This window comes from Pseudopipra pipra, chromosome 1, assembly GCF_036250125.1.
Source record: "Pseudopipra pipra isolate bDixPip1 chromosome 1, bDixPip1.hap1, whole genome shotgun sequence".
NCBI classification, from domain to species: domain Eukaryota; kingdom Metazoa; phylum Chordata; class Aves; order Passeriformes; family Pipridae; genus Pseudopipra; species Pseudopipra pipra.
Window position 1 is genome coordinate 75670722 of NC_087549.1, and position 24361 is coordinate 75695082.

General features: G+C 42.5%; 1 protein-coding gene across 3 annotated transcripts; it reads left to right on the forward strand.

Annotated features, from left to right (window-relative positions):
• The first annotated feature begins 383 nt into the window (after window positions 1-383).
• Window positions 384-23854, forward strand: OTULINL (OTU deubiquitinase with linear linkage specificity like). 3 transcript variants are annotated; one of them, XM_064661603.1, is made up of 8 exons: window positions 384-505; window positions 16712-16871; window positions 16980-17011; window positions 17115-17206; window positions 19377-19526; window positions 20336-20464; window positions 22180-22452; window positions 23626-23854. In XM_064661603.1, the coding sequence occupies exons 1-8, from the start codon at window positions 409-411 to the stop codon at window positions 23803-23805; spliced, it is 1113 nt and encodes a 370-aa protein (XP_064517673.1). In that variant the 5' UTR covers window positions 384-408; the 3' UTR covers window positions 23806-23854. The 3 variants fall into 3 exon arrangements, with proteins under 3 accessions (XP_064517673.1, XP_064517688.1, XP_064517679.1); XM_064661618.1 differs by lacking the exon at window positions 384-505 and adding an exon at window positions 4129-4230; XM_064661609.1 differs by lacking the exon at window positions 384-505 and adding an exon at window positions 4298-4512.
• Window positions 23855-24361: the final 507 nt, after the last annotated feature.

Here is a 24361-nt window from a genome sequence, read left to right on the forward strand (position 1 = left end):
TCTTAAAAGCTTAGCTATCAAATGTGACATTGGAGTTGAAAAGAAGAGGCTGTGACTCTCTGTGGACTACCACTAAGATAGAAAACATGTATGGATGGTACATCACAGTTCAAAAATCGGCCTGCAATCTCCATCCCGCAAACAACTTGGAAGATGCGGAGGGAGGTAGCAATGTGACCTTTAGAAATAGCTGAGTTATGCTCAATTTTTTTTTCTTGTGGCTTGGATATGGAGAAGCATAGACAGCCTGTGTGACTTTGAAAACTTTAACGGAAATGAAACAGGAAGCCAGATCCTTTCACGGCTTGTTGATCTGTGAAGACAGGCTGAGTCTGTAGAGACCCATTTTCTAACTGCAGCAGAAGTCAGGGGAGAGAAATCCAGCTGAGGGGATACTCTGGAGAGGAGATGCAGAGGCAACATGACAGAAAGGCAAGTAAGAACAAAGACCAGTTCCCTGAGCAAGAAAAGCAAAGCAGAATAAACCACTCAAAGAGAAGTGTCGGTAAGTTCATACAGCTGTGCTCTAAATTTTAGCTTTTCAACAACCTGGTGATCAGCTAGAGAAAAATTCTGTGCTGCTGATCACAGCTGCATGGGTACTACTTTTACCTATGTGTTGGGCTACCTGACCTTGGTAGTAATAATAAATTACAACAAACAAGGAAATGGTTCTTGACTGTTAAAAACGGCCTTGAAAAACTGAGAGGAGGAAGCTCTCACTAGTTCTGTACTCAGGTTTCCGACTTTTACTGGGTTGGATGCTGTTGCCTTTGTCTCAGCACTCCTTTTGAACTGTTTACATTCTTTGGGCCATGGTTATAATCCTGTTTCTCACCTGCAGATGGGAGCAAGAACATGGCAGTTGCTTTGGCAGCTGATTTGTGGGTTTAAACAGACATGGTTAACTTGTCCTCACATTTATTTAGCATGGCTTTCAGTATAAGCTTCTGCTGTAATTGCTGTGCTGTCTCATGTGGGTACAGGCAGAGGGAGGTAGTCCCAGTCATGGCTGCAGCTTGGAAATGCCATGACCTGCAGAAAAACCCAGAGGTTCGTGTTATATGAAAGTTCATAATGTTCCCCTAAAGGAAGAAAATATCATAAATATCCCTAAGCAGTAGAAGCTTATTTGAGTATCACAAACATGTGCCAAATCCCATGACCAGGAAGTCTAGAGGAAGAGAATTAAACTTAGGCTGCTTCCAGTCTGAGCTCTCTGGAGCTCTCCCTTTGTCCCCATGGAACTGCTGCCTACTCGGAGGCAAAGCAGAGAATGCATTATTTCTGCAGAAACCTATTGAATGCATGCTCTATGCAAGGCCTTCTCTAGCTCCCTACATTGTTCTGTTGGAGAAAGTCCAGAGGAGGGCCATGCAGTTGGTAAGAGGACTGGAGCACCTTCCCTACAAAGACAGGCTGACAAAGTTGGGGCTGTTTAGCCTGGAGAAGAGAAGATTGCATGGAGACCTCATAGCAACCTTCCAGTATCTGAAGGGGGCCTAAGGGGAAGCCGGAGAGGGACTGTTTGTCAGGAACTGCAGCGAAAGGATAAGGAGTAATGGGTACAAACTGAAAGAGGGAAAATGTACTTTAGACATTAGGGAGAAATTCTTTACTGTGAGGGGTGTGAGACACTGGAACAGGCTGCCCAGGGAGGTTGTGGATGCCCCAACCCTGGCAGTGTTCAAAGCCACATTGGATAAGGCCTTGGGTAACCTGGTCTAGTGGGAAGTATCTCTAAGCATGGCAGGAGGATTTCGGACTAGATGATCTTTAAGGTCCCTTCCAGCCCTCAACATTCCATGATTCTGTGAGATATTTTGGAGAAATTGTCACTTTCTGAAGCTTTCTGAACCCTTGTAACAGCATGTTTCCAATTCTTCACAGGCTGTAAAATAAACTGCCTTCCAGTTAGCTGCTATTTCCGTTTCTGCCATTGATCCTGGCTCCGACCTGCTTGCTCTCTCTAGGATTATCCTAGCTCATTTTCAGCTAACAGAAATGGCATACACAGACCGATCCAACACAGAGTGCAGGAGGTCTGTGTGTTACCTGACTCAGTCTCACAGTGGTGTCTGCATCTGAGGCCAAGGAGGGAGGCAGGTAGAGGCTGTCCCGTCTCGCTGACTTGCAAGGAGGAGAGACAGCATTCTCCTTGAGAAGCCTGCAAATGGAAAAAGGTAGTAGACAGTTCTTCATAGTGACTTAGAGAAGAGGTCCAGAGAGAGCTTAAGGAGGAAGAAAGGGCACAATGGACAGTCTTAGTTAGAAAATTATCCCAAGAGATTTCAAATAAGTGATCTCTGATTGTTTTGTCCCAGGGCTTATTCCCACACAGAGGGGCAGAGGGGCATAGGCCATTCTCCACTGAAGTGCTGAATAAATGCACAGAGGAGAGAACAGAGAGCTGTGAAGTGAAAATGACTCACTGATACAGGGATTGAGTTGCTGTGTTTGTACTATGCATTTCATCTCTCTTCTCTGATGAGTCAGCAGCCAGATAAACACTACCTTTCAGGCCTGTCTGCACAAAGAAATCATCCATTGAATCCTAAGATCTTAACAGGTTAAGAGAGGGCAGAAAGAAGAATGCTAAGCCATCCAGTGACACCAAATCTGGCCTGGCCAAGGCAAGAAAAAGGAAAGGGAAGCTGAAGTATATGATAGCTGCAGACAAGATACATCTCAGAAATAAATTCCAGGTACCTTGGAGTCTTTGCAGGTGGATGCCATGTGAGCTATATCCTGACAGCATCTCTCTTAGCTGCAGCTGCTGAGACACAGCTATGTTAAACCACAAACTGCATGTCCAAATGGAAAGCACCAAGTAGCTGATGCTGCAGAAAAGCACAGAGGTGGCACTTAGGAAAAATTTTTTTTCCAAATGGATTTTTTGATGGAGCAGCACACAGTGCTACACAACTGACAGCTTTGGGCCTCTGAAGTCAACTATTTACTTTTGCTAATTTTAGCTGGTCTTTAAGCCTAGATTTTCTTTTACTCAGATAAATGTGTTCGTGGCTTTCTGTAGGCGCACCTAAATGAGCGCTTGGCACACAGATATTTAGCAGCTTTTGACTATTTTGTTCCTTAGCCAATTAACTGAGATGGAAGGAGAAACAACCTGATATTCCTGCCAGGCAGTACAAATCTCTTCACTGTTTCATGAAAAGTCTTGATTTTTGATCTTCAACTATTTTAATATCTTGTAATATTTTATGGAAAAATACCCCAACAAACCCAAACAGAACCCAATAACAAAAGACCATGTAAGTTTGTCTTAGCTCTGTATTGGAGCAAATTGCTTGTAACTCTGTAAAAGATTTAAGTCTTTGTTTGGACCATTACAATTCCTCTGTTTTTCCTGCAATGTCCCTAGTGATATGGAAGAAAACTATTCTTTAATGTGTAACCAGAAAAGAAAGTACAGCAGTATATGCAAATTTTCTGCAAACAGCTGGGAGAAATGATAACTGAAAGACTGTTATAAGGAAACGTACCTGGCAAAGGGGAATTTCTTTTTGGATGAATGCATGTCAACTTGTTAATGAGTGAATTATTGAGGAAATCAACATTTAACGAGAAGGAAAAAACCAAAACCAATCAAAAATTTTGAATTCACTGTGTTTGCATTTCATGGCTAGATTTCAGACAGATGCTGATGACGTTGGTCTCCATTAAGGGAACTGGAATCCCTGGAAGTGTTCCAGGCATTTCCATTCCTGAAAGTGTTCAAGGCCAGGTTGGATGGGGCTTTCAGCAACCTAGTCTAGTGGAAAGTGTCCCTTCCCATGGCCCGGGGAGGTTGGAACTAGATGATCTTAAAGGTCCCTTCCAACTCAAATCATTCTATGATTTTTGCTGCTATAAAATGTGACACAGTGTAGTGTGACACCTGAGCGCAGACTATACCTAACTGATGGAGGAGCGGCAGAGGCTGCTGAGGAAATGGAGAACTCCGCTCGTTCCTTAAGCTGGAAGACAGGCCGAGAGATGAGTGACAAGGGTTACCGCTCTTCCTCGAAACGGGGTCCGCGCCCACCACGGGGCCCGCGGGAGCCCCCGCTTCCCGAGCACGGCTAGGACCGCGGGCGGCAGCGGGACCCGGGCCGGGCCGGGCGGGGAGCGGGGCGGCCCCGCGGGATCCCCGCCCCGGGCGGCGCCGGCGCTGGTTCGTAGCCGGGGTTCGGTGCCCGGGGGAGGCGCAGGCGGAGCGCGGCGGAGCGGGTGAGGCGCTGCGGGGGGCTGGAGGGGGGTCCCGGCGGGTCGCGGCGAGAGTTTGCCTTTATTTGTTGTTTCTTTATTTTTTAAATTTTATTTTTCCACTTGACTCTGTCGGGGCCGTTTTCCCGAAGTGGCGATACCCGGAAAGCTGCTCCGAAGGTTCTTCGCGGCGGGACCGCCTCGGCTGTGCTCCCCCGCCCCCGCCGTGTCGGGGCCGGGGGCTGCGGGCACCGCCTGGGCAGGGACCGGCCGCGGGTCTGCGGGGGCAAGTGCTGGGTGTGCCAGGTGGGTGTGGGTTTCCTTGGGGAACTGGAGTGTCCTGAGTGCGGAATTAGCGCTGACCTGCGTAGAGATCTGACCTGAGCGCTGACCTGCCAGTTTCACATCGGTGTTCGTCGGGGGTTTGGTTGGGGGGTTAAATTTATTTTTTTTTCCTTACTGTGTGCAAGACGGTGTTGCAGGCTGGCTTGTATTCCTATCAGAAAGTGAACTTTTAGAAAAAAGGAGATCATAAGTGTGGACATGATTTAGGAGGACTTGCGGGAAGATGGACACACGCCCCTCCTGACCTACCTGCCAGCTGCAGGTAGTCCTTGGCATCAGGCATGGCAGAACGTGAGCCAGCAGTGGCCAAGAAGGCCAATGGCATCCTGGCTTGTATCAGCAATAGTGTGGCCATCAGGACCAGGGCAGTGATCATCCCCCTCTACTCAGCACTGGTGAGGCCACACCTCGAATCCTGTGTTCAGTTTTGGGCCCCTCACTACAAGAAAGACATTGAGGTGCTGGAACATGTTCAGAGAAGGACAACAGAGCTGATGAAGGGTCTGGAGCACAAGTCCCATGAGGAGCGACTGAGGGAGCTGGGATTGTTTAGCCTGGAGAGAACAAGGCTCAGAGGAGACCTTATCGCTCTCTACAACTACGTGAAAGGAGGCCATAGGCAGATGGGGGTCAGTCTCTTATCTCAAGTAACAAGCAGTCGGACAAAAGCTTCAGGTCGCACCAGGAGAGGTTTAGATTGGATATCAGGAAAATTTCTTCACTGAAAGGATGTTCAGACGTTGGAACAGGCTGCACAGGGAATTGATGTAGTCACCATCCCTGGAGGTATTTAAAAGATGTGTAGATGTGGCACTTGGGAATACAGTTTAGTGGTGGACTTGGCAATGCTGGGTTAACAGCTGGACTCAAAGGTTTTTTTCCAACTGAAATGATTCTTCAGTTCTATAATCTCTTATGTCACTGGAAAGTGGTCTTTTAGGTTGAAGATACTGTGCCCTGCCAGACTGCTTTTCAGCTGTATATTATGCGGCATGTGATATATTTCTGCTTTGATGGTTACTGATCCAGCTCTCATTTTTCACTGCTTTTCGTACTAATCAATTCGTTTTCTTTTTGGAGGAGCTGTACAGATTGTATTCAGCTTATACTTTCATTTTCTGCACTGGAGAAAGAACCAGATTTCTGTGGTATTTAGTAACTGATTTTAAGCTAGCATGCTGCTGACTGCTCCATTGCTAATATGTGCAAGTATCATTATTCCCACTTCCGTCCTTTGGGCCACTCCAGTTTCTGCAAGTGATGAAAGAAGGAGGCAAAGTGTGTGAAAGAGGAAGAAATGGCAAGCTCAGAACACTTCTTTGTAATCATTGAAGTTTGCTCCTTTAAGAATTTAATTTCTTTACTAGTGGGCAAATAATTTAATTAGAAACTGAAGGAGAGTCCATACAGTAAGAGGAAAAAATGCCTTTTTGCAACACTACCAGGTGAAGGGTGTTAGAATTGGGTTTGAAGGGCAAACGCAGTATGAAATTGCTAGTCAGCATTTAAATCTAAGTGCTTTTATGGATAAGTATCTGTATATGGATTTGGAATTCTGGGGAAAAAAATAATTTTTGTAATTCTGGGATTTTTTGCCATTTTTGGATGTAAGGTTTTTTTTCATTTTGTTTAGGTGTTTGGAACATATTGCCTGCCTAGATGGTGTTCGTTTCCCATTCAGCATTAAGATTTTCTCTCCACTTTGTTTCTTAGGTACAGCTTCCAGGTTGAATCCTCTCATTCTGTCTACCAAGGATAAGACAACAAGCATTAAAGGGTTTTTCAACAGTATATGCAATTTTTCTTGAGCTTAATGTCTGAAAATGATTGGCCTTGCATGATTACTCAGGCAAATGAGTTTGAGAGTTCAGAAATACCTCTGCTGCACCTCCTGACTCTGCACAGCCTGAACCATCACAGTCACTGTGCCATACTGTCCTAGGGGTGATGAGTGTGGTTCTAATTTAGTTGTTTTGAAAACACAGGAAATAACCATTGCTCAGGAGTCAAAAGGTTGTATAATTACGCTGCTTTCATTACACTTGCATAACTAATTTGGGTGTGATTAGAATGGCATAAACTTTACCTTAAGGATCTTCTTAATCTTCTCTTGTTTTAGGCTGTGAAATTATTTTTTTTTTAAAATTACCATTGGACCACATTGTAACGGCATTTTTATTCAGGCAATCTGACTTCTAAAGGATTTATAATACTCTTTAAGGTCAAAACTAATCTGAGTTTCTGTCTGACATCTGACCTGAATCACTTCAGGATCTGTTTTCTGCTTTGAGGGAATTTGGGAGGACACAGTAAACACACGGCATCCTTTCTGCACTCCTGGGTGATACAGCTGGCGTGGTGGCAGCGTGTAGCAGTAACAGGGAACTTTGCCCATGTGGTTGGTTGCTGAGATTCCCAGCATAAAAAACACCAGTTCCTCAGTGCATGGTTGCAGTGCTGTGGATCAGACACAATAATGTTGTACCTTCCAAAAAGACAGAGAAATAGGTATTTTTTAGTGAAAATATCAGCATTTCATGACAGAAGACGGTCAGGACTTGTGTACTTCAGGCACAGCAACATAAAGGCAGTCACTGACAGTTTTAAGAGGGAAGTTTGTCTCTAGGGATCTTGTACCAATTCTGAGGTGCTAGAGAGAGTTTAATTTTTATATAACTGAATTTGGTTTGATGGAAAGTCTGGGGTTTTTCCATGAACACTGTGACTCATGGTTGGACTATCTGTTGCCTGATAACAGAAAAGCATGTAAAAGTTGTGCCTCAGCATAAGTGAGGACAAAAAGGAAAAAAGCCCACTTCTTGAGAGGGCTCCAGTGAAGGCATACTTTTTGAAATACTTCAAAACTTCTGCAGGCTACTTCATTAATTTTCTGAGAAATCTTTAAGTCAGCAGCTTTTAGTTTCTTTTTAGCCTTGTTCTGTGCTTTTATCTTCTTCCTATTTTTTCACTGCTGAGGAGTAATACTGTACATTTTTGGCATCCTCAAAATCCAGACTCCAGTGCTTGGGATTTCTCTGTATCCTGTGGGGAGGTGCTGGAAGCTCCTGACAGAGAGGAGATGTCTCTAGCTCCTGTTCCCATGTTACCAGTGGGAACAGATGCCACTAACACTATGTGTCTGTGTGGAGGGATGTGGCAAGCAAGGCAACTTGTGCTGCCCATACTTTTCTTTCAACAAACATTTCTCTGAGGAGAAACCTGTAGACTGAGCAGAAGACTCATGTTGTCTTATTTGAGCCATATTGTCTGAAGGTGGAGGGCTAAAAATATGGGATGATGTGGCTGTGTATGCTCAGTCTCTAGTCCCTTCACTAGGTCTACATGTGATCTTCAGCAAGACCCCATCTCAGATTCCTTGTCCATAATATGTTGCTGAGGTTTTCTACCTATTTTGAGCATTTAGCATTTGTGTTTCCAGGGCAGGGTCAACACATTGGGTAAATGATGCTATGAAAGCGGGAAATGTGTACCTTAGCATCAGACTAGTGCCTTGATATGATACAGTGTGCATGAGGCTTTGACTGTCCTGAAGTCTGCAGCATCTGTGCAGCAAAGAAGCATCAAGGCAAAGTGCTTGTCACTACCCTCAGGTGAGCTGCCACCAGGTAAATCATAGAATTATAGAATGGTTTGGGTTGAAAAGGATGTTACAGATCATCCAGTTCCAATGCCCCTGCCATGGACAGGGCCAGACAAGGTTACTCAAAGTCCCATCCAACCTGGCCTTGAACACTTTCAGGGCTAGGGCATCCACAGCTTCTCTGGGCAGCCTGTTCCAGTATCTCACTACCCTCGCAGTAAAGAATTTCTTCCCAATATGTAATCTAAACCTGCCCTCTTTCAGTCTAAGATCATTCCCCCTTGTCCTGTCATTACATGCCCTTGTAAAAAGTCCCTCTCCACCTTTCTTGTAGGCCCCTTTAGGTACTGGAACGTGCTATAAGGTCTCCTAGGAGCCTTCTCTTCCCCAGGCTGAATGACCTCAGGTCTCTTAGCCTGTCTTCATAGGAGAGGTACTTCAGCCCCCTAATAATTTCCACAGCCTCCTCTGTGGACCTTGCACCATTAGGTCCATATCCTTCTTATGGTGGGGGCCCCAGAGCTGGTTGTAGTACTCCAGGTAGGGGCTTGGGAGGGTAAAGTAGAGGGGTAAAATCACCTCCCTTGAAATGTTAGCAAGGTTTTAATTGCTGAGTTTGTGCAAAATCAGTCTTTCTGCAAACTTAAAATACTTGGTTCAGGTCTGCCTGTATGACAAAGAGAAGCCCTACCTGTTTTGCTCTGCGCACAGCACCATGCCATGTGTGCCCTGTTGTGTTTGTCTGGGAGCAACCTGGGGATATGTTTACTGTCCTTCAATTCTGGTTTCATTTTGTGTCATTTCCTGTGCATGAATTTCATCTGTGATGTGCTTGCCAAAGGCTGAGGCCTTAAAAATAGGGGATTTCAAATAAATGTAGAACTTTAGAAATTATTACTGCTAGGTTCCATGATAGACACTATTCAGTACTCTGTATTTAATTTTCTTAGAAGTTAAAGTTGTGCCTCTGTGAAGTGCCAGCCCCTCAAGAAGAGCTCGATATGCAGGGTTAGACTTAACCATATTCTACAGGGCTGCATGATTAGTATTTTCTGTAGACCTTGCTACGTAACTGTACAGTTTTTAGGCAGTTTGTGCAAAGGCAGAGGTGTCAGGGAGCTGTGGTCTCTTGGTCCCTGCAACCGATGTCTAGAGTGCTTGAAAGTTCTCTTGCATCCAAATGTCTGTAACAATACCAACTGTGCATTAGCAATAATAATAATGATGATGATGGTAATAATAATAGTAATATGTTTTTACAAGCAGAGAGCTTCCACACAGAACATTCTGCGTTCTTAAATCACATTTTTGTGAAATGTTTATGACTTTGGTATTACACTGAGTGATAGTAACTGAAATGTAAGTTCTCCTAATGCACTCAGTTTTACCTTTCAACATGCATTTTTGGTTAAGATTTTAGGCAAGATGTGCCTGTAATGCACTCTCACAAAAAGGCAGAGGACTCCTGTGTGCTTGAGCTAATTAAATATGCCAGTTTGAAAGTGTTGCCCTTTAAATGATGAAGAGAGGGCAGGGTTTAAACAGTCCAGCTGCTTCCATACAAATTGCATGAGCTCTGCAGAATAAAGCTGAAGTTTTGACTTCCATCAGGTTCGACACTGAGAGGCCGGGGAAAGAGATGCAAGACCAATTTCTGTCATTTGTGTTCAGAGTGATGGCTTTGATATTTTGCTTTATGTGGGCTTGCTTTCTGCTTCTAGTCTGTCTTGGAAGGAGGACAAGACACAAGTAAAACTCCCAAGCAAACAGGTATCACTGTAGGAATAACCCCTGCACACACCTCCTGAGAAAGCAGAAGCTTTGTGATCTGATGTGCCATCGGGAGATGTGAATTATTTTTGATTATTAACCATAAATTATGTGTGATTATTAATCAGTGTGAAAAATACACAGCTCTGCGTGGCTTGCACACAGAATCGGGTACACTTTTGGGGAGGGCCATGCTCTGAAGACGGACATAAAATCTGTGTTGGGTGCAGCAGTCAGACCCTGTATGGAGATGGGAATGACGAGTGACATGGATGCAGCTTGGTGAGAGGCGGGCTGGCCTTTTGCTTAGACAGTAAACAAGCTCAGAAGAGTTGGGGTTTTTTTTTGTCTTGGGTTATTTGGTCCTGCTGCTTGCCTGGCTATCACTTGGGATAACTTTTTATCATCAGGTAAAAACTTAAAACTCCTTGTACTGCCCTGCAGTGTGCGCTTGCAGAGTGGACTGGCATTCCTTGTGCTTTCTCCACAGGGCTGTAACACTTCAGCAGAGGATACCTCAAGGTGTCAAAGTGCTGTTTGGGAATCAGCTGGCTGATGACCACTAAGGGGCTGGGGAGTCATCCAGGGCTGTTCAGCGGGTGTTGTGTCCCAGAAGCGCTGCCCATCGCAGGCCAATAAGCAGCTTGTTTCGTTGCTCGCATCAAGATCTTTCCCACACCACTGTCTGTCGGCATTCTCACTTCCTCAATCCAGGTGCTTTTCACCCCTCTGTGTGTGCAGCTGGGGGCTCCTCTACTTTGCTACTTGCACCCCTCCTCTGGTGCTGACGTGGTGGCCACTGCCATGGGTTGTGCTGGAGTCACAGAGCCTAGCAGTCCCTTCCTTTGGGGCAACAGGTGGCAGGCTCAAACAAGTCCTGCTTTCTGGAATGGCAATGACCTTGGTGCCTGCACTGCTGGGGGATCAAGCTTGCGTCCAGGCAGGGCCAGGGTCACTTCCCACACTGGCAAACCCCAGGGAGGGAGCAGCTGCCAGTGGACCTCTGTATGGAGAGACCAGGAGGGGTGTTGCCTGTGGTATCACCAGCCTCCTGAGCATCCTTGTGCATCCTTGGAGGTTTGGGTGGTAGGTACAAGTCTTATGCTACGTAGCAAACAGGATTTTAAAAAAGGAGGAGGAAAATAATTGCTATTGCTAAATAAGAATTCCAACTTTTTTCCCCCATAATCAAGCTTTAGTTATCTAGACATATGAACATAAAAAACCCAAAGTATTTATACCTGTCAGCTAGACTTAAGTGTAAGAAGATGTTCAGAAGGAAGTAAGTATTTTCTTTAATCTACCAGTTTGGATTCAGTACAACAAAGGAAAAAAGAAAAGCATTTTGAGAATTGTGTTTGTGAATAGGTAAACCAGAAGCAAACATGAGCAGCATTAGGGATGACTCAACATGCGACTCTGCAGCAAGCATAATAAGAATCCTTAGAGTGGGATAATAGATTTAGTGCATTTATGTAAGTTCTGTTTGAAGTCTGCAGGCATTAAACTGCAATTCTGAATGAGAACAGATTTTTTCCACATTAAGAAAAACGCAGTAGCAGAGATTTCAGAGACTCCTTCTTTAAAAAGTTATTTTATTTTTTCAATTTTTCTTTTTACTCATACTTAGGAAAGAGTTTTAGAGGGATACATGTTTTTTGTGGCATTAAATGCTATATTTCTAATCCAGTGTTCTGGACTGTAAGTTCTTAGAAGGCTTCTCTCGTGTTTTTTCTTACTTAAATGGAAGTGTGGCTGAGCATTATTCATCTGAATGTCCTGGATGAAGCACCCTGTGCCTTGAAAAGGAAGCTGAATTATACAGGAAATCAAGAACTGAACTTTCCTTTGTTCTCGTAGGCATTTGTAGAGGGGAAAATGGTATGTGCAGGCTAGGGCATGCATTAATATCTTGATTATATAGCTGAAATTGGTTTTGTAAAGGTAACTCTAATAGGGTGTATTTTAGGTAATCACACAGTAGGTGAGAACACAGGATGGTTATTGCTGCACAGTAGGAACAAGTAAGTGTCACAACTGGATAAGTATGTTAACACCAGCAGTTTGGGTCCTGTTGATGATCAGGTCTGAAGAAGGCTGCCAGCCTTGATGTTCTGGTTTTTTTCTGAAAGAAGATTAAAGGAACTGAGAGAGTACTTGGGACTCCTACACAGGACAGCTGTGTAAATAAAACCTTTCTTGCAAGCGATGGGCCTCAGTGATACCAAAACTATTCCATTTTCTAGGTAATTACATGATTCTAGTTAAGGTTTGGGGCTGAGATTCTGTTTTGTTATTTTTTTGGAGTGGAAATTGAGATCTGATCAGAAGACATGGTTGAACTTTTGATGAGTCACTGATGATTACCATCTTTGCCTGTAAATTATTCTTTTTTTCCTTATTATATCAAGGAGAGATCCTCATCTCTAGCTGTTTGTTAGAACAGGTGAAGGTTTGCTTAACAAGCTGACGTTGCTTTGCTCTGTAAAGGAAGGGTTTTGCAATGAAATAGTTATTGAATTCAGCAGTACTTCCCACATATCTTGGTATGTGTTTGATCTGTTCTAAGTATTTTTAAATTCTGTTTGGTGCAGCACTGATAATAAACTGGGAAATCAAAGAATTTGTACTCTCTTGGCACCACTCAGAAAGGCACATTTCTCTCTTCTAAGCTGTTATGGGATGTAATCTTTTGTAGGTATTGAATTTGTATAAGCAGGAGCTTTTTTTCTGGGTCTCCCTCTTGGTTCATTCAGTTGAGGTGTTTGTGCATGTGTGTGCGTCATACTGGTGCTTGCTCTGTAAGGGTAAGATTGCTTGTTTTACCTTAAAAGAGGGACTTAGCCTGTTCTATAACATACCTCAGTACTGATAGTATATAATCTGGAAAAAAGCAGTATGCAACTGTGAAGAGAACTCTGCAGGCACACAGTGAACAAAGGCAGACTTGGACCTCCATGCCAAGCCTTGCATCTCTCAGTTGAGGAGTCTCTCTTCCTAGCTCTGGATCCAACAGAAGAGGGAGAAGGAGGGTACAGGTGGGCAGCAGAAGGGTTAGAACACAGGGGTCATACATTCTGTCTCTCTCTCTCTGAATGAGGGGATACCTGGTTTTTGGGAGCTAGGAACATTGTGTTGTGTGATGGGAGTATGAAATTTGGTCACTTTATGGTGACAAGTACTATGTCCTAGTTTCAGTTCCAAAAAGACGGGAAGAGGAATGTCCTGAAAAGAAATCACACTGTCAGGTTTAAATTTGAGAAGACTGTTGTCTTTCTGATGGCCTTGTTACAGGGATGGAGGAAAAAAGCAAAATAGTGAATGTGCCATCAGACATGCTGGGATATTGGATTGTGCTTCAGTAATGCATACAGTGCAGTCTGCTAGTTCCCAAGATGATCTCTTATATTTTGCATTTCATGAATTATGCATTTTTAAGATGGCAGCCTCCAAAAACGTGAGGGAGTCAAATGTGAAGCAAGTCTTTTAGAGACTGACTTACTTGAGAAAGAAGCAGGTGTTGCAGATGTCTCTTACTTTCTTTTTTTTCTGGCCTTTTTTGTTGGTTTTGTTCTACTGCGTGTCTCTCCTGCTGACTTTGTGGGTAGTAAAAGCTTAAGGTTTGGCATTAGCAGGAAGCTTATGTGGCATGAAAAGAAAACACAATGTACTACTTGCATTGTAAGATAAACACTGCTATCAGCTCCTAATCCAGCTCTGTTCAGCCTCTGTTCATCCAAATTTATGCATGGGAGAAGAGTCAGGCCTCCCTGTCTTCATGGTGATGCTCATGGTCAGTCTTCAAAAAAATGTGAGCCCAGGAGCTGGTGGCAGCACCGGCCTCCTGAGGAACAGGATGAATTGTGTCCATATCACAGGGAATGGATTTAAAAATCTGTGAGCCTATTTCACTCCCCCCACCAGTGTGTTATTAATTTAATTGCTCTTCAGTTTCTGAGAGGGCTGGGAGGGGGTGGAAATATCTATTTTAAACTGCTGCCTTCTTTAATTTATGTTCATGATGTATTTTTACCAGCAACACTTCACAATCCAACTGCCATTTCTAAATGTCATTTACTTGAATAAAAAATGTAATTACATTTCTAAGTGTGACATAAGCACCAGAAGTAGTAACTGAATCACAAAGTGCTGTTTGAACAGCAGCTTTCCCATGACAGGAGGGAAAGTTTATGAAGTCCAGGGTATGCTGTAATACAAGTGTAGCAAAAATACTCAAAATCACTTGTTTGCTGGTTTTCCCATCTCCCATTAGGCTTTCTATTACAGTAATACCTATTTATAAATTCCCCATATTAAATAAAAAGGGGTGAACAATATTTGATTATCTCATGTTCTGTGACATGGATTTGTTGTTTTGATGGGAATGAGTAAGCCAGTGCTTCCCAGCACTCTTTGAAGGGCAGTTGCTCATGCACGTGTTAACCATATGCATTGAAAAGGGGGCTTGTTGAACTCCAGTACTTTTTTTTTAGGATTATTACCATCAAAAGCTTTTTCAAAAGATTGCTTGATTCAGTTTAAAAGCTGCTACAAACCCCTCATCTTTCTGCCTGTAAAAGGTGTAAAGGAACATATTTTGCATTCCCATGTATTTCTTGGTACTCCATAAAGCAAAGTATATCATTTTAACAGATGAACCAGCTCTTGCTTTTTATAGACCCAGTTTGTTCAGAATCAAAACTGGGAGTGAACCATACAGTCATTTTAAGTAACGAAGTGAAAGTATCTTCCTTTTGGTACTGTATGTTTAAATTGGTGTTAACAAATTTAATTTTAAATATCATTGTTTTGTATACAACAGTGTAAATCCAGAATACCCACTGATCCATGGGCTGAATGTTTGTAAGCCGTCAAGTTCCATTCTAGTTGGCAGGAGGTTCAGTTATTCAGAGTTCCCTGAGGTTTTTCAATACTGATGTCTTTATTCTAAAAAAGAGAGAGAAAAAATTGTGATGGCTTGATTCTGCTGATACTGTCATCTGTTACTAATTCTCAGCAGTTGCTCTCTATGTAGAAATTTGTGTGCTTATTGACAATGTACTTACTGGTGTCCCTCACAAGATGTGTGAGTGTGTGTATATGTGTCTGTGAGCATTAAGTGGGTGTGTCCCAGTGTTTCCATGAGGTTTCCCATTTCCAAACCTTACAACTGATGTTTTGCTGTCTGTTACTTGGCATCAGTAATAAACATTTCCTGGGGCTTCGGGTTTTTGATCTTCTTGGTTGTTCATGAATGCATTTCCTGCTTTTTACTCCTCAGCGTGTGCAGGGAAATCCCGGTTATGCTACATATGCACACTTTGGTGCAACCTATGAGCAGAAGCTAAGAGAAGACCTGTCTCTCATCTTGTATGTTCACAGCACACAGTTTTTGTGTAAATGGGAACTAGCAGCCCAACCCCATCTCGAATTACCTCTTTAAAGTTTATTAACACCTTTTCATTTACAGCTCTTAACCTGCCTTTTATTCATGGGAGAGATGAGGTCTGTGTCTTGCCGCCGGATGACTTGCATACAGCATCCTGTAATAAAACTTCTTCAAACAACAGAATATTTGGAAAAGCTAAATATCAGCAGTGCTCTGTATATATGCAACAGTGCTTGTAAAATGCGTGTGTTGCTGTTTATCTCGTTGCCAAGGTTGGGATTCGTATGTAACTCTTTGACTGGATAGTTGTCAACAGTGCATGGGCTTAACTTTCTTGGAAAACTTAAGCCCCTCTTAAATTTCCTGTTAAAGCCAGGAGGGGCAGAAGTTCAGCTGACATAAAACTATGCTGAATGAGTAATCCCCTCTGTGGACTCTCCGTAGAAGGATCTTTACAGCCCTCTCTGGGGATGCCTTTATAAAAAGTTGAGCTCTCATAAAGTTTTCTACTAAAGACATAATAACAGAGCAGCTGTTGATCATAAACTCTGGGAATTTCCTATACTCAAATTTCATCCAGAGGATGAATTTCTCACTTAGGGAGCAGATGCTGCCTTTGACAACTACTCAGTTCCGAGGCCTTCTCTCAGTTATAGGTCTTCTTATCAACAACAGACAACCATAACTTTTCCTAACCCTGTCTGTAATGCCAACGGCATGACAGAACCGTGTCCTCATTTATGTCTGTAAGAACAGTGAGAGTGCACCCCCTTTGTGATGATCTCCTGAGCTTTCTACCAAATCGCTGGGGAGTTTTAAATTGACCCTAAACTTACTCAAATTGAGGCAGGAACATTCCTTTAATTCCCCAGGCAGTTGTATGATGCTCAGTCAGCTAATATTGCCTTATATGGCCCACTTGTCAACTACAAGTAAGTCCTAGGAACTCCTGGTCTTTAAAGCCATGACTTAAGAGACAAAGTAATGACAGTACAGGTCATCCTGAAGTAAAAAAAAAAAAATTATTTTTTTTTTGTTTCATTGGTTTTTGGTTTTTTTTTATTTTATTGAACAGTTGCTTGGATACCAGTCTTCCTGTGACTCCATTGTAACTATATATATAGTTACAATACAGTAACTATATATATAGTTATATCCACTGTGTAGAGGAAAGCTTGGAAATGTGAACTATGTGCACTCAAACCCCTAGAAACTTGAAAAACTAAGTATAAAGTATATGTATATGTATTAAGTAAAATATAGTCATCTTTTACATGTCATGTTTTGTATTTCATTTGGAGTGGTATCATACTTGGATGATTTTTCTCTTTGTAAGAAAACAAATCAAAACAAGTATTTCAAAATAGTGATTTTTTCCTCTCTTTTTATGTCTCTTTTAGGAAGGCATGAGGTGTGGTCCTGGACAACAGCTACCAAGGAATCCTTGTGTTTCATGTGGCAAAAAGTGAAAGTGCAGCTAATGCTAAGCATGTCTTTCCTTGCTGCTGTTTTTTGGTATTGTAGAAGGCTATACAGCTTTTTAGCACAGCTACTGAAATGGTAGGTTTTTATTAAGCAGACTTCAATCTTTCCCGCTGTTGCTTATTTCAGTAAATACTGACCTCTTACACCTTCTCATTGACAACTGTTTTATCATTTGTATTTCAGGTGGAGCAACTACCTTCAGAGAAAACTCATAAGTAATCTTTTTGTTGTCATACCACATTCATTAATCCCCCTGCAACTCCCTTTTAGATGTAGAACAGCAGAAGGTAACTAATCTATGAATCAATCTCAATTTAGGGAATCTCAGTGTGCTGACAGAAGTTGATCTACTTGGTTATAGTGCGAGAGAATGGAAAGGAGAAACAAAGCAGGCCAAACACATGAGGGAGGTAAGAATTAAATTTTAATCGCTCCATGAGGACGAGGGAGAACTAGTACCTGGGAAAGGAATAGTACTCCCAGTGCAACCAGCTGCAGCAGCTGCCAGAGCCTGCTACACTGGCTTATCAAATGAAAAGCAAAAAGGGCAGCATGAACATGGGTCTAAATAAAGGTTGCAACAGTATGGGCCAAAATATTGATGAAGTTTTAGTATTGCATATTCTCTGAATTCTCCCCTCTAGCACCAGCAACACACACAGTGCCCTTAAGGAAAATCATCCCCAGTGCTAAAGCCCAAATAATTTGGTCTTAGGTGCTGTCACTTGGCCAGCCTTTGATTTAAAGTTAAAACTCTGATTCCAGGGAGGAATGAAGCATCAAATCCAGTTCTCTTCAAAGCTCTGAAGGTCCATGTGACAGCAGCCAGTGCTTGGCAGCCTTCCCAGCAGCCGCTAAGGCCCCTTGTCCCCGGCGCCATCAGCTGCAGCTGGAGGCAGGCAGGGCAGGAGCTTGCATGTGACCTGTGCCGGCTTGGGTGGTGCCCAGCAGGCATGGAGCCAGTGTGCTGGGCAGTGGCCATCCCATGCCTCTGCACACCATCCCTCTGCTCCAGCTTTGTGCCTGCATCTTTGCCTGCGGAAGGTGCTGCAAGCAAGACACAGCTTAAGTGCACCAGTGTATTTGGCATGTGTGTAGCTCTAGGTCATGGTATTCGAATCACAGAGCAAATGCATACCAAGAAGGACTTAGGGTAAAAAGAAGCTGATAAGGCTAAACAGCAGCATAAGGGAATTATAGAAAAAAAAAAAGATAGAAAAAAAAAGATAGTTTTCAGAAAGCTGGAGTTGTGTTCATTTGATGAACAGAGAAAAGATCCAACTTTGCCACATTAAATGCAAGAACGCAGCAATGCCAGAAGTTCACAGAAACAACACAGAAGGCCAAAAACTATTTGGAGGAACGAGTAACAAAAAGATAGCAAAACTTCTAATAAATTTGCAAGCACATACTGGGCAAAAAGGCCTTTCAGAAAATCCATGAGCCTTCTAGATGATAAGACTTGAAAAGGAAACTCCTATATATGGAGCAGCCAATGGATGGCTGGTTATATCAGGGAGAAGTTGTCACTGTAAGGAGCACATCTTAGGATGAGGTTTTGTGAGATCCTTAACTAGTGTAACATGCTTGCTGTTCCCAAAAGGGCAAATCCAGTGTTTGTCTTGTCTCTCCTTTCTCACCTAGTTTTAGCTAAGCAGTCCCTCTCCCTCTTTTGTGCTGGCTCTCACATCTTCTCTTGGATGTGGTCCACCCTGATGGTGAGCTGATAGAGCAGGTCATCCAGCAGGAGCCTTCTCAGAGCCCCCCAAGCTTGCTGAAGCAGCAGGAAGATTTCAGTAGGCTTACTATCACAGCCGATAAAGTAAGAGTTAGGGGAGACAATGCACCTGAGAAGTGGTGGTGGGATGGGGTGAGGAAGGAACAGAGACGAAAGAGGACCAGGGATTGAGAGCATCCTGCTGCCCCCTTCAGGAAGCAAACTGTAAGAGTGATGCAGCGGCCTGTGGGACTCTTCCTAATTCTCTGCAAGTTTATTGCTCCAAATTGTCTCAACAAGGGCTCAGATAGGAGCCAGAGATAATGCAGAGGAAGTGCAGGGAGTGTGTAGCTGGAACAAGGGCTGCCTGCTTCAGCACAGAGCTGCCAGATCTGCTCAGCCTCAGGTCACCATTGCACAATGGATTCAGGTCAGCGTAAGGAGATGTTTTTGCCAAAAGGAGTTTTCTCCAGATACCTGTTTCTGCCTTTTTGCTGCTGCATCTCATGTGTCAGTGCAAGTTGCGAAGTGGCTGAGGTTAAAGCTATTATGCCACAGAAATCTTTGCTGATGTGCTGTAATTTGGTTGACCATGTGAATGTTTACGCTAGCAACAGTGCAGAGACTTGAACAAGTCCCTGGGTATTTAGAGAGTGCAGAGTCACTCTTAAGGGGCAGTGCCAGTTTAGGGTGTTTGCAAAAACCACAATGGTGTAACAGTTTTGTGTTTATAAAACTTAAAAAATATACTCTCTTATTTTCCTAGCCCTCTCTTATGAGTAGTTTGGAACTGGACTACAAACAACATGAGTTTTGTCCAAGATTTAAAATTTTTTATTGCTATTTTTTTTTTCTTTTCCTAGGCTTATGAAGAATTGGTTTGGAGCTGTCATATCAAATACCTGAGACAAGTCAGGAGAGACAACTATAGTGCAGTAAGAGCGGTACTTTTTCAGATATTCAGCCAAGGCATTCCTTTTCCTTCATGGATGAAGGAAAGAGATATATTGAAGGTAAAATTCATGTTCTAAATGAACACAATTCAGCTATCCTTGCACAGCAGAAGGAAGCTTTGTTCAGTGTGGAAACTGACGTGTTGGCTGTCAAAGTAGAGAATCATTATCAGAATTTAAAGAGAAGGTTTTCAAACCCATTTAACTACTTAACTGAAAAACTGTCCATGATATAAGCATACCTATGTGAACATGATATTAATAATGATCTTAAAAATATCTATATATAAATAATGATATTAATAAATTATATTAAAAAAAAAAACAAAAAGAAAAAGGAAAGATAAGAAAAAGTGGATGGATAAATTTTACTGCCACCCTAACAGATATCACTCCCTTAACACAACAGGATATTTGAATCCTCATCATCCACATCCATGCAAAGTCCAGTGGCTTACTTGGGAACTGCTGTGTTGCTGGAGCAGCAGAAATCCTGCCCTGGGCTCCAGATAGTGGCAAGGAGGTGGGAGCTATTGCTGCTGCCTGTAGAGATGCGTGTGCAGCCTGGAAGGTGTCTGTAATCTTAAGTACCTCACTGAATTTGGAAATACCCAGCTTTTCCGAAGTGTGGGTTATATATTTTGCTGAGAGCATATTTTCATCTTTTTTTGACTGGCCCTGTTTTAAAAGTTTCTTAAGGACTTGGCAGTCAAATGGATCCTCCTTCATAGCAGTTGAGTTATGAGGCTGATTTTTTTACAACTAGATGATAGAACCACATCGTAAATTGTATGTAGACAAGTTTATATAACTTTATATTCTACTTCTTGTTATGATTATGATTAGCTTGCCTTTTGTTTTTTTCCCAGCTTCCTGAAAAGCTTTTGTATTCTCAAGGTTGTAACTGGATTCAGCAATACAGTTTTGGGCCAGAAAGATACACAGGTCCCAATGCCTTTGGGAAATTGCGCAAATGTATGGAGGCATTAAAGACAAATGTGAGTATTTAGGAAATGGTTGGGAGGAATAAAAGCCCTGAGGAATGGTTTGAGACAGAGTTAGAGAACTGCTTCTGGTTACATATTTCTGTGGCAGTCATCCTCTCTCCTAGGTTCAGACTGCTGAGCTACTTGGGAAGGCCATCACCTCCCCTGCAGGGGAATCCAGCTTTTGGGGATCCACTAGGCTGAGTACTCAAAAGTCCTCTGCAAGTTAGGGAGGCCATCCTCCCCACAGCTGTTGCTATGTGGCTAGTCCTTGCCATCAAGTGCAGTATTTCATCATTTTGATTAAAAATAAACAGGCTGTATGAGATGCTTCTGGATTACCTCCCCAAATGGGAAGGAGCAAACAGATGGTGCATTTTCTTCTCCAACTATTGTATTTCCTTTGCATTTAAAGTGGATTTTCTTAAAGAAAAAAGTTTCAAGGCAACAGAATGAATAAATCCTTACAATTAACAAATTGTTTCAGAGCAGCTCTGTGATGCATTATGCTGTTGCTGGGAATGAGGTCTAGCTCCCAACTTCATTTTATTTTTATAAAGATGGTGTTTCATAGTCATAGAATTCATTGTCATAGAATCATAGAGTCATTTAGGTTGGAAAGGACCTTTAAGATCATTCACTCTTTGCAACTACCTCAAAGGAGGTTGTAGCCAAGTGGGCATTGGTCTCTTCTCCCAGGCAACCAGCAGCAGGACAAGAGGGCATGGTCTTAAGCTGTGCCAGGGGTGGTTTAAGTTGAATATTAGGAAAAATCTTTTTACAGAGAGAGTAATCAGACATTGGAATGGGCTGCCCAGGTAGGTGGTGGATTCATCGTCCCTGGAAGTTTTTAAGATGAGACTGGATGTGGCACTTAGTGCCATGCTCTAGTAACCATGGCGGTGTTGGATCAGGGGTTGGACTTGATGATCGCAGAGGTCTTTTCCAACCCGGTTGATTCTATGATTCTATTATCAAGTCCAACCATTAAGCCAGAGCTAAACCATGTCCCCAGGTCCCATATTTACACATATTTTAAATATCTCTAGGGACACTGACTCAGTTATTTCCCTGGACAGCCTCTTTCAATGCCTGACAACCCTTTTGATGAAGAATTATTTCATAATATCCAATCTAAACCTTGCCTGGCACAACTTGAGGCCTTTTCCTCTTGTTCTATCACATTAGTTGGGAGAAGAGACTAACCCCTACCTCGCTACAGCCTCCTTTCAGGTAGTTTTAGAGAGTGACAAGGTCTCTCCTTGAGCCTCGTTTTCTCCAGGTTTTCAAGGTGTGGCCTCACCAGTGCCGAGTACCAGGGGGACGATCACTGATCCTGCTGGCCAAGTTATTCCTGATACAGGCCAGGATGCCATTGGCCTTCTTGGCCACCTAGTCACACTGCTGGCTCATGCTCAGTCAGCTGTTGACCAGCACCCTCATGTCTTTTTCCACTGAATAACTTCACAGCCACTCTTTCCCAAGCCTGTAGTGCTGTCTGGGGTTGCTGTGACCCACGAGCAGGAAACAGCACTTGGCTTTGTTGAACCTCTTACGATTGGCCTTGGTCATCTTGTGGGTTGCTGCCTGCAAATGCTATTGTGCCTGAGCTGTGTTGGTTAATAAGTGCTTTATGCTTAGAAATGGTATCTCTTCCTGTTTTGCAATCTTTTGTGTTAAATAGATTACTTAATAATTTTATTAATATTCTTCTGTGTGCTTTCCAGTGGGCTGAAATAAGTGCTACTAAAGATCATGAAAAAAGAGGAAACATGTGTAATACACTCTTTTCTGATGAAAGCAAGGAACACAAACTGTATGAGGCCATAAAGTTCATCATGCTCTATGAAGTTGTTGAAGCCTATGAGCAGATAAAGAACAGGGAAGAGCCTGTACATAACCTTTTTAGCCTTCTTTTTGCTCGTGATACTTCATCTGACCCTCTGAGTTTCATGATGAATCATCTGAACTCCATAGGTGACTCTATTTGCCTAGACCAGGTAAGGATACAAATGAAATATAAATCACAAAACTTATTCCATCTTTGATGTGATTAGATAATTTAATTATACATCATCCATGATAGCTGGCCCATTTTCTTCTTTGGGATGCAGGGAAGTGGACTGAGGATAGCCATTTATTTTCTAGGAAAGAAAACATAGTAAGAGTGGACAGTTTTCTTGCTGGGACAAAAATAAATGCTGCGGGCTGTCAGTAAGACATAGTTTAGAAAAACAATACCTTTGATATATAAAATAATTTTAGATTATGCAGTTTTTACCTGTTGTTTTACTTTTCCTATCTGTTCCACTATGCCAAACCCTGTAGCATCCCTCTGTTTTTTCCCCATTCTTTGGTTCCCATGAGATCTAATGTCTGTTAAAAGTACATAATGTGAACTCTACTGTTCATATAAATATGAACCTTAACATATAAATACGTTAAGGTTTTTGCTTCCTATTTTATATTTAGTGAGGAGTTAAGTACTGACATCTAAGCTCCATGCTGCCAGTCTGCAAGTAGTTTCCCTTTCCAATGGCTGCAATTACTTTTTATAATCAATTTCAGTTATCAAGTCAAATGTTACATGACACAGTCATCTTTAGGAGCTGTTTGATTATAACTGGACAAGTTCTGCTCTGTCTGTCTTTGCCCAAGGAAATGGACTTTTCCCAAAGCATTTCTCCAGACTAAGCAATCTTTTGCAAGAAGTGTCAATGAAGGTGCCAGTTCTCAAGTTTTCATGTATGTGAAGTACAAGGAAATTTTTTCCCTTTGCTGTTATATTTTCCTTATGTAGCAAGTGATCACAAGGTGGCAGACTTCCCATTTTTCAAGGTCTATCAATTTTTTGATAATAGCTAGTCCTTTCTTGCTCCCTGCTATGCTATGTGAGCTGGCTTTGGGAGCAGGTTATGTATCCTATCAGGTGGAGGAGGGATGTTTCCAAAGTGTCAAGCATTAACCAGAATATCCTCTGCATGCAAAAGAGCAGTAGAAGGACTGTTGAGAATACCTTCAAACTTTTAATTTTCTTACTCCTCTTGCAAAAGGGCCCCTTTTATTCCTTGTCTACTGTTTTGAAGCTAAATGACTTGCCCTGACTTGGATTATCATGAGTTTAGTTTTCTACATCTAGAAATAAATGTCTTACATATGTCTTTCATTTTTAGGTTGAACTGTTTCTTCTTGGATATGTACTTGAAGTAAAGATAAGAGTTTACAGACTGCATAGGTTTAATACTGAGGAATTTCAAGTAAACTATCCAGATGAATACCGAAGGGAATGGAATGAGATTTCTCTCCTGACTGAGGATGACCACTACTATCACATCCCCCTGTTCAGAACGTGAAGGACCAGTGACTTGTTTTTCCTTTGTAAAATATAGTGAGTGACCAGTTCCAGTGAATTAGGTTTCTAATCATTAGCAGTAAAATCTTGAGAATGCTCGTTAATGATTACAGAATGATTTATGAGTTTATTGTTTAAACATTTTGCTTTCCCATTGCAGATCAGTTCACCAGCAGTCAGACATAAAAACCATAAAACATATTGCTATAGTGTCTGGGGAAAAAAAAAGTCACATTTGAGGGTTGTCAGACAAAAAAAAATTGGACTGCCTGACAAAGAAAGCAAAGGTAATGCTGGGTTTTCGATTACTGGCTTAAGGGTTTACTCTGGATGGGTTAAACTCAAGTGCCTAAAGCAATGAGACTGCCTTTCCCTACTGCCTGTCTATCTCTAGCTAGGGAGGATGAATCACAGAGGAAGCAAGTCTTGGGGTCCCACAGTTTATACTCTGAGGTATTTAAGTTGTATTGACTTGGGGCTGCCTGGCATGGGAGGACGTAAACTGGGGCCTTTGTGTAGCTGCTTCAAATCTCACTTGGCTTCCCTTGTTGCTGGAG

Bases quoted from the DNA above. Each gene is read 5' to 3' on its own strand.
- OTULINL (XM_064661603.1), top strand. From the start codon at position 409: ATGCAGAGGCAACATGACAGAAAGGCAAGTAAGAACAAAGACCAGTTC. The intron at 506-16,711 runs GTAAGTTCATAC...TGTCTCTTTTAG, and splicing joins CCACTCAAAGAGAAGTGTCG to GAAGGCATGAGGTGTGGTCC. The intron at 16,872-16,979 runs GTAGGTTTTTAT...TTTGTATTTCAG, and splicing joins TTAGCACAGCTACTGAAATG to GTGGAGCAACTACCTTCAGA.